General features: G+C 34.5%; 2 protein-coding genes and 1 long non-coding RNA gene across 12 annotated transcripts; 1 reads left to right on the plus strand and 2 right to left on the minus strand.

The window, feature by feature from the left end:
• Window positions 1-4,857, plus strand: LOC116019972 (transcriptional regulator ATRX homolog). 10 transcript variants are annotated; one of them, XM_031260384.1, is made up of 9 exons: window positions 1-234; window positions 852-926; window positions 1,496-1,600; window positions 2,137-2,250; window positions 2,320-2,757; window positions 3,004-3,123; window positions 3,589-3,686; window positions 4,150-4,360; window positions 4,537-4,857. In XM_031260384.1, the coding sequence occupies exons 3-9, from the start codon at window positions 1,504-1,506 to the stop codon at window positions 4,620-4,622; spliced, it is 1,164 nt and encodes a 387-aa protein (XP_031116244.1). In that variant the 5' UTR covers window positions 1-234; window positions 852-926; window positions 1,496-1,503; the 3' UTR covers window positions 4,623-4,857. The 10 variants fall into 10 exon arrangements, with proteins under 10 accessions (XP_031116244.1, XP_031116242.1, XP_031116243.1 ...); XM_031260382.1 differs by having other exon boundaries at window positions 852-915; XM_031260383.1 differs by having other exon boundaries at window positions 1-230.
• A 1,092-nt stretch (window positions 4,858-5,949) lies between these two features.
• Window positions 5,950-7,451, minus strand: LOC116019543 (S-adenosylmethionine decarboxylase proenzyme). The gene has a single exon (XM_031259805.1). The coding sequence runs from the start codon at window positions 7,251-7,253 to the stop codon at window positions 6,165-6,167; it is 1,089 nt and encodes a 362-aa protein (XP_031115665.1). The 5' UTR covers window positions 7,254-7,451; the 3' UTR covers window positions 5,950-6,164.
• A 927-nt stretch (window positions 7,452-8,378) lies between these two features.
• LOC116019544 lies at window positions 8,379-8,874 on the minus strand. The gene is made up of 2 exons (XR_004098730.1): window positions 8,545-8,874; window positions 8,379-8,442 (listed from the first exon to the last, which is right to left on the minus strand). It is a non-coding gene; the product is annotated as an uncharacterized LOC116019544 (long non-coding RNA).
• Window positions 8,875-9,812: the final 938 nt, after the last annotated feature.

Here is a 9,812-nt window from a genome sequence, read left to right on the forward strand (position 1 = left end):
AACACCCTAACACCCATTCTCTCTGCAGCCCTCACCCCCAAACCCAAACGAACATTTATTAATCTAACCCTAACCCTAACACCGATTCACTCTGCCGCCCAAACCCATCGCATTCTCTCCGCCTATTACCCCTCTGTCTCGCCTCTCTCAGTCTCGAACTCTCCCCGTCTCCAGTTCACCGCCGTCGGCGTCGCCGGCTATCTGCCACCAACGCTTTCATGCACGAATCTGTGTGTAATTTTCAACCCAAAAATTTATAAGCGAAATATTTATTTATTTTTAGTTTGTTTAACTCCTAGCTTTCAATGACTTACTCTGCATTTAGTTTGTTTAACTCCTAGTTTCTACTCTGCATTTCCCAGTAAATTTGTTCTGTTATTGCATGCAGAAGACTTTGCTCTTTTTGAATTTCTTCCCTTTTACTGTTGGGTAATAGATTGGCTTCAAAATGGTGGCTATAAATATTTTTTAACTATGATCTTCATTTATAAATTTGTTGTTTATTTAAACTAAAATCTATACTAACTTTTCATATCTATTTATACATATATTATTTTCGCTAACTTACATCATAAATTAAATCAATATTATACTTGTTAATGAATAATGGCAAGATAAAAGCAATCAAAAAAATTGACCCAGATTGTCTCTTTATATTTAGGATAATTTAATATTTTTTCTTTACATAACTTAAGAGCTTTTAGGTTAGAATAACTCAGATTACAATGTGTTTATAAAAAAACAATTGTATGTTTGATACTATATTTATAAATTAATTGTGTATTTAAATTTGACCTTATCCTAACTATTCATACATATTTACCTTATTGCCTGTTTGATCAATAATGAAGATGTTAGATTATATCCGAAGGCCAGGTTTGTGTGAAGATAACACTGTTTGAAGCAACCGATCAGGTATTGAATATGTAAAGTTCCTCTTCAGTTCAATCAAAATCCACTTAAGCAAGTTTGCAATTGCGTCCTTTTAACTTTTCTCATTTTTGTGCTCTGTTTTGAATTGTTCCTCATAACAAACCAACAGGTTAGATATGGGGAAATGAGGAACAAAGCCGTGCTCACATTTTTTTGCTCTACTTTAAATCATTAACATGTGCATATTATTTTTTATTAATATACATTTTTTTGTCCTTAATCAGAATAAAAAACTGTGTCATTATACAACATATACAACGAATTTACAAAGCTGATAAATTCAAAAAACAAATTTAGTATTTTGATGAAATTAACTGAGTACCTAAACGTGTATATATACAATATATGCATTGCTGATTTATGCTTTTACTTGTCTGATTTCATAGTATGTCATTTTGGACTACACCAATGAAGTAAGTTTTGTATGAAAAAAATAAGGATTCAGGATTCTCAAATTGCTGAAGAATTGGTGACATTTTGAAACATTAAATCAAGTTCATGAATAGCAGGGCTTAGTTTTGAATTCACTTTGCTTAACTGGTGATTTCTTTTGTTGCACTAGGTAAGAAAATGCAGATGGCAATAGGGGATTCAAAGAAGATGAGGAAGAACAAGAACAGGAATAGGAGCAAAGAGCAACATGAGGTGAAAAACTCCAACCAAAATGGTAATTTTCCTTGAATTTTATCTTTACATTTTCCTTTATGTGGTGTCTACTAATGCTTTTAATTGATTTCCATGCAATATGTAAGTTTGGTAGATCCAATATGTGTAAGTGAGTCCACTCTTCTTTTCATGAACATCATAAGTTTGTGCAGAAAACTTTGTTTGATGTGTTAAAGTCTGAGGTTAAGAATGGTACAAAGTATATTGAATCTCCTTGGAAGAAAGATAACTGAAGACAAAGATACATGGGCATTTTGGGAACTTGGGATTTTTCTAGTGAGGATTCTAATACATTTAACAATATAAATTAATCTACTTAGATTTCAGATTTATGATCACAGCATCTAATCATGGATAATGGATGCAATAAAGTTCCCATTCGTCTCAATCGTCTAGTGTGTTGGTGGTAGCTACCAGCCATATGAGATAACTCCATGCAATCTCTTATTTTTCCTTTTCCTTTCGTATTTTTATGCAGTACTTAATGCTTTACATTTCACCAACTTGGGATGTTAATATATGATTTCTTGTTGACAGAAGAAATTTTCCCAGTAGAAAAGGAGGAAAAGAAAAAGAAGAATAAAAGAATGAACGTAGAGTTGAAAAGAAGCAAGGATGAGGCAGATATATCTGATTTATCTTATTCCACAGGTATTTGTTGTTGTTTGAATCAAATGATGATTTTTTTCTTTATGGACTCACACCTGAGGCTTTACACAGATCAGATGGAGACAAATGGCAGAGGAAAGAAAAAGAAAAGATCGTTAAAGAATAAGAAGAAGACAGAGAATGATGACTCATCTGAAAAAGAAACTGTTATACTTGATCAACCTAATGAAATAGAAGGTGGATTTTGTCAAGAAGATAGTGATGCAAATGAAATTGAAGAAAACAAGGACAAATCAAAAAGAAAGAAGAGAAAAAGTGAGAAGAAGGCTGAAGCAGACAGTGATGCAAATGAAGTTGAAGAGAAACAGAAGGGAAAATCAAGAAAGAAAAGAAAAAGTGAGAAGGCTGAAGCAGACAGCGATGCAAATGAAGTTGAAGAAAACCAGAAGGGAAAATCAAGAAAGGAAAGAAAAAGTGAGAAGAAAACTAAAACTGGTGGAGTTGCTAGGCCCTATATTGATGCTGAAAACACTCCTGAGCAAGAAAATGGTATGGTAGCAAAAAAAAGTTGTCTGTTTGTTTGTTTTGGTTTTTAATGGTTACATTATTATTCCAACTAAGGAAATGGGTTTTTAGCATTTAAAAAAAAAAAATAAAAAATTTGTTAATTTTCTGACAGGCAATTATGGTGATAATGCCACACATGTTTTCCTTCTTTGACCTACCCTTTACTTTTTACTGCTAGACTAAATGAGTATCATCAGAAATTATAAGATTATTTTATTGGTTTTTAAGGAGGAATTCTAACATGCCACAATCCAAATGCAGAGGAGAATTTTCGGGGAAAAAGTGGAGAAGCTGAAGATGTGTATGAACTATCTTCTGGAGATGAAGATGCCTCTAAAGGAATGCGAAGTATGTTTGTTTAGATTGCCATATATCTTATTTTCAAGTTTGTTTGAGAAGCAAATCAATACTAATATTGTCATAGTTACCAATTTCCCAATCATGTTATGGGTCCATATACCACGTTGCAATTATGGGTTAGTTAGCTAAGCAGTATCCAATTATTAGTCCTACAAATTGTTAACCTCGTAGAAATCTAGAATTTGTCGTGTGACACATATCCTGTGGCTTCTTCCCCACAATTTGTTGTCCATTAGTAATTAAATTCCTTGAAATTTTTTATTTCTAGATTTTAGAATCTAGATTTTTTGGTTGTATCATTCTCCACTAGGTTAGTAATTTCTTTTTCTTAGCTGTGGTGGACAAGAGTTTACTTACCAAGATGAATTTAATTCTGAAATACCATCATGTTAAAACGTGAGTAGTATATGTTGTAGTTCCTTCTGATGGATTTCCTTGTACCTCTTCATGTAGAATGGATTACGGAATATTATCAGAGCAGACCGGGGTTGCAGATATTGCAAGAAAAGATTGATGAATATATAGTTGCTTATGAAGCAGAAAGGGAACGGGTACTTCATAGATTCCTCATTGCCTGGTTATTTGTTACTATTATTGATCATAGAAAATTATTGAGGAATATATTAATAAGGATGTTTGCCATTTCACCCCTTCTACAGTCTACACTGTTTGAAATAGATAGTTGCGTATTTTTCTGTCTGATAGTCTGTTGACTTTGTCTGCCATACGAGCACCATTGTTTTAATTTTAATTTTTTTTTTTAAATTGAGAGCAATGAACTTTATGAAGTGTGGTGATATGCATTTTGTTAATAATCTGAATAATATTAGCACACATTATAGCTGTTATGTTATATCTGCAAATATCTTGTGACAGAAGTGTTGTTTTACCGTAATGATATCATTGTCTGTTATATATGTATATATTCTTGGTATGTCTTACAAACAGTTATGTTCTTCTTTAACACACTAGCCAGTTTCACTTCTAAAATGAGTTTTTTTTTGGGACATACAGGAAAGGAAGGAAAAAGAAGCCCGTATTGCAGAAGATGGATGGACGGTTGTGGTACATAACAAGGGAAGAAAAAAGACAACAGATTCTGAAACTGGAATTGCAGTTGGTTCTGTTTCCCAGGCTGCTGTAATTGACAATATGGCCAAAAAGAAAACAAAAGACATTGGACTAGATTTCTACAGATTTCAAAAGCGGGAAGCAAAGAGAAACGGTATGACCAGTCAAAATATTAGACCCATTCAATTTTGTCATATCTGCATCCAGAATCCTCTTTGTTGATCATTCATTTATAAAGATTGTCTAATACAACCACACTCCCTCTGTTGCTAAAGTTTGGGTTTTATAAAGTTAATGACAATTCCTCACAGCCGTCACTTTTGAATGCAGAGATTATGGAGCTTCAAAGTAAGTTTGAGCAGGACAAAAAGCGTGCCCAGCAGTTAAGAGCTGCAAGAAAGTTTAGACCTTTATGAATTATAGAGTACCAATTTTACTTGGATGATTTTGTTCCCTTTACAGGTCTATTTAAATTTTAAAGTGATTTAGTGACTTGTCTAATTTATGAAACCGTGTATTGTATTTCCACCGCCAAAGAAGATAGAATTGAGCAGAACTGCCGATCTATGGTGGTTTAAACTCCTCTAACGGGACTAAATCCTTCAAACTTTTTTCCTAATATTCAGAATGACGTGCCAATTTTTTGAACTAGTAGTGAATCAAATTAAATACTTTCTCCTTTCAAAATAAATAAAAATTAAATACTCTGTGTCTTGATTATTATCCATTGTGTTTTCTTATAATATTTAAATTTAGCATTTTGTGTTTTTTTTTTAAGGTAAATGTAGCTATTCCATTAATTCATAACATAAAACGTTTACATCAACAATCAATGAAATGGTAAACCATTTCTTATAGTCAGACATATAAACAATTTTTCTAACTACGCTATAGAAAACTTGAATCGCAGACTGTTTCATAATTAGGTATGTTCCTTCAGGGAACTTAATGCTTCATCAAAGATCTGGGTCTTCGTCATAATTCTTTTTTGCTCGCCCAGGATAAGATCAACACTTGTCAAAATCAAATTAAACGATTTATGCTAATGAAAATGAAAAGCTCGTGAAAGTACAGAGAGGAAAAATACTCGTGAAAGTAACGAGAGGAAAACACAACAATAGAGAAAATAAAAAGTGGGTAAAGTCAAAATAGGGTTGGGAGTTCAAGACTACCAACACAAACCCCAATACATACATCTATTATTTTATTCAAAGGAAAAGAAAACAGAAGAAGAAGATCTGTGGCGGTGGCCGGAGGCGGATGGAGCTGCGACAGTGGTCGGGGCGGAAGAAGAGCGAGAACAAACGTAGAAGGTGACCAAAACCGTTGGCTCAAAGCTCCATTAGAGCTCTGGCCAGAGGTCGGTGGTAGAAGTCGAAATTGAGCAGTAAATAGGCGTTTAGTTTTAGAGAGAAAAGGGAGGCAGCATTAGGATTTTTTTTCCTACAAAATTTATAATCTTAAAATACATAACATTTTGTGTTTAATTAATTATATACTAAAAAAATTAAATTGTAAGTAAATCAACCTTCGTAAATTAATAATATTAATAAATACATAAAAGTGAACAACTAAACTATAAATATATTGATTAAATCTCATTACATAAATCAAAAGCATAAAAATGAAGAGAGGTACTTAGTCTATTTGTGAACACATGAAAAGGATTTGTAATTTATTTACTTATTCGTAATAAAATAGTAATAGTAACCAAAAGCTAAAAGAAAATCAGAATACGGATAATAACACCAAAAACAAATTACTTAAGCACAAGTTTATTACTATCACAACATGTTCAACAATAACAAATGCACTCCGAATACGATAAATGTCTTAAACCACATAACATAGACTACTAGATTGTCCCTAATGATTCCACATAACAGAATCTTTATTCCCCAACAGGCAAGTAGATAATATAAAAAATACTAATAGAGAAGAAAAACTAGATCATCTGATTAAAAGTGTTTCTTCTCTCCTTCCTCGTCCTCGTTTTCACTCCAACAGCAGAGCAGGGTTGATCTCGGAGATCCACAACTACCAGTACTAGTGAAGCCACAGTACATAATTGATCCTCCCTTGTCAAGGCCTTCATAGCTCCTTTCTCCACAGGCATATCCTTTCACATCAAGTTTGAACACAGAATCAAGCTTCTCTCCAATGGAGTCACAGTGCAAAGCAACAGAGAATTCAGTAGGTTGGAAGCAGGACAACACTCTCTGGATAAGGGCATCCATGTTCACATCTTTGAAATCATAACCCATGGCTTCAAAACTTGCATAGCTGAAGCCATCTTCTGGGGTCACATGAATTGTAGAAATTGCGCCTCCCTCAACAGCATTCATTGAGTATCCACATGGTTCGAAATCAAAATCACATATCTCTGATCCAGGAAGAATTTTTCTAATGCCAGAAGCATCAGTCATCACAGCAGCAGAACTAGATTGTGTCTTGAAAAAGACAGATGCACTCTTCTTGTCCAAGCCAGTCATGCACATCTCCAAGGTACAGATGGGAGATGTGTTTTCTGCAGATTCAGCAGATGCAGAGTAAACATGCCATTGCTGCTGTTTTCCAGCACCACCCATCACATAGGCTTTGCTACCTGTACCGAGTTTACCAAAGTAACTGTCAAGAATGGCAACTTCCTCAGAGAAATTACGATGCGGATATGGCTGAACCTCAGGAAAGTTAAAACTCCCACGAGTGTATTTCACAGATTTCACTTTGAGGCTGATTCCATCGGCCAACTCTAAGATGGGAGGGATAGAGAGTAGCAGCTTTGTAGTGCCACAAGTTTTAATGATAATCTTGTATGGGTATACAAAGAGGCTGGATTCAGAAAGAACATAGGAATCAACTTCATTGTTTGATAATGATGAGACAATAGTGCACTCAGCTGGTTTAAGAACTTTGTCCAATTGCTCCTTAGAAAGAGCTCGGAGGCCCCGACCTTCAGGGTCAGAAAATATCCCAGCCTCAAAGAATGAGATCTCAAGCCTCTTTTCATAGCCTTCAAATCCAATTGCAGAGGTTGACAAGGCCATCTTGACTTAAATCAAACACAGAGATATCTGTGTTGCTCCAAAAGAGAGGTTTTTGTTGTTTCAAAAGAGAAAATGCTTGCTGTTTTATAAGAGAGAATAGCGAGGACGAGTGAAGAAGGAAAGTATGAGAGAGCAGATGATATCTTTTAACTAACTATAATTTAACCACTGATTGTGGTTATCAAGAAGCACAGGGGACCTCAGGATGGTTTGCGAGCGCACTGCAAATAAGTAAAGGAAGATAGATGAGGATTATGTATCATCTATAAGTGAAAGTGAAACCACCACAGACAAAGGAAACAATGAAGAACATTTAAGTAAACTCACGTTGGAGTAAGCAGCAGATCTGAATTTCTTGATTCCTCCGTTTGGTCGAACGTCCTCTACAGTGTAACCAAGGGGTGCCTCGTAGAACAAGGATTTACTACTGCTAGACTTCTTTTTCCCACCTTTAGACTCCATCAGTTCATTACACCTGCATGTTGGAATCAGCACAGGTATATCAGAACAGATCATAATATTGTTTCAACGTAATAAAGGGTTAAACACAAACAATTGTACAGGACAAAATCATAGCATAAACCAATCCTGCTCTGCCAGAAGCTCAGATGCTAGCCTCCCACAAATTGCAAAAACTAAGGGATAACAAAATGATAACATTTAAAAGCATGCAATTGGAGTTATCCTATAGTAGTCAAGTTGAACTCAAAACAGTATTTAACAAGAAGTGCCTAATGATTCATTAATCATTCCTAATAATCTAAGAATCTAATATTAGAACGAAGGAACCTGCTGCAATCAACACTAAACCGTGCATTTGTACTTCAAAGACCAATATCTTTACAATTTTCAAAACAGAATCCATTTTAGGAATAAATTCGACAGAGCAAATATACCAGGCCAGAAATTAAATAAAACGCAAAGCATCAAACTTAAAAACGACAAAGAAATAATGTTACGAATCAATATATGCTATTTATAAAAAAACAACAATATCAAAATAAAGAAAACTGATAAATGACATCCAAAAAATATACATTAACGCAGTCAAATTCCACATCTCTGCAAGAACAATTAAAGCTAGAAAAATAAGAACCGTCAACTTACAAATCAATATGGAATATGAAACTGTTAACAATCAACTGTCGTTTAATCCTCCTCCTCTATCAAAGCCTTTGAGCAATCAAAACTGAAAATCAAAATTAACAGAAACCTCAATCGGCAATCCAACCAACATGCACGTCACTAAATGCAAATCTTACAAATACGAGTAACAACAGCAGATGATTACCGTCTTCCTGCTCCGTATGTAGAGCGGCAGAACGAGATCGTAACCCTAGCGGCGGAGCTTTCTCGAAGGCGGAATAAGCGGTTAGAAAAAGGGAGGGAAATTTTCTAGAAAAGGAATGGCTTCTCAGAGGTTCACGAGACGTGAATGAGCGGATGAATTTGCAAGAGCCAGGGCCGTTATATATACGCGGGGGTGGGGGTTGGGCAGTAGTACGCCACGTATGTCGGAGCACATTTACGGTCTTACCCTTCCGGAATTGTGTGGAATTTGGACTCCTCATTATTTAATGTATGCATAATGCAATGTAACAGCCGCTGGACTAACTTTTTGACTAATCTGCCCTCGTGTAATGTAAATTGAGAAAAGGCTATTTAATTTCGCATAAAAAAATATTACTCCCGTATAGACGAGGAATCTTTTCCAAGACGGAAACCTCTCAGAAAGAGAGAATTTGATTCAACCCGTGACTCTTGTTTTATCATTAGTGTGGGATTTAAATTCCGGGTGGTTTGGTTGGATGTCGTTGTAATATAATTATAACATTATATTTTGGTTATTAAAATTACAGTGTTTAGTTTGAAAACGAGATTTTTCTCTGGTAATAATTAGCTTATAGTTAATTTTGACCTAATTGACCATTATTAGTTGTTTGACTTGGTTAAAAAATTAATATAAGTGTTTGAGTTAATAAGCTTTTTGTAACTCCAAAATATTAAGGCCATTTTGGTAAATAATCAGTCAATTTTGACTTATTTGACCACTATTAGTCGTTTGGTTAATAAGCTTTTTGTAACTCTAAAATACTAAAATTCAAAAGACTACCCAAAACAGCCTTTTCAATTAGCTTTTTGAGAAAAGAAATTATACCAAACAGAGTTCGATCGAAAGCTTTATTCCTATCTTAGTTGCTCTTGATTCGATATTAAAAGTATATTTATTTTTCCCCAATAACCGAATACTTTTGTCTGTCAATACTGCATATTTGATTCCATCCATAAATTTATTTTCTTCCTTCTGAGTTCAAGTCTCAATAAGAATGCTAGTTCTTACTGTTCATATATATCTATCATACATATATATCTATCATCTATTAAAAAAAATATAGATAGATATGTTATGATATGGATCTGAATTGTGTTATGTGACATCAATTCGTTATGTATGGATGAGATTCCAAGGAGGTCCGTTTGATATCCAAAAACTGCTCAGCAACAGTCGGACAAGTGGGAATGTTGGTTACTACAGGACGCTTACCTAGCCAACGTTTA

Source organism: Ipomoea triloba, chromosome 5, assembly GCF_003576645.1.
Source record: "Ipomoea triloba cultivar NCNSP0323 chromosome 5, ASM357664v1".
NCBI lineage: Eukaryota > Viridiplantae > Streptophyta > Magnoliopsida > Solanales > Convolvulaceae > Ipomoea > Ipomoea triloba.

Bases quoted from the DNA above. Each gene is read 5' to 3' on its own strand.
- LOC116019543 (XM_031259805.1), bottom strand. From the start codon at position 7,253: ATGGCCTTGTCAACCTCTGCAATTGGATTTGAAGGCTATGAAAAGAGG.
- LOC116019972 (XM_031260379.1), top strand. The intron at 3,124-3,588 runs GTATGTTTGTTT...CTCTTCATGTAG, and splicing joins TGCCTCTAAAGGAATGCGAA to AATGGATTACGGAATATTAT. The intron at 3,687-4,149 runs GTACTTCATAGA...TGGGACATACAG, and splicing joins ATGAAGCAGAAAGGGAACGG to GAAAGGAAGGAAAAAGAAGC.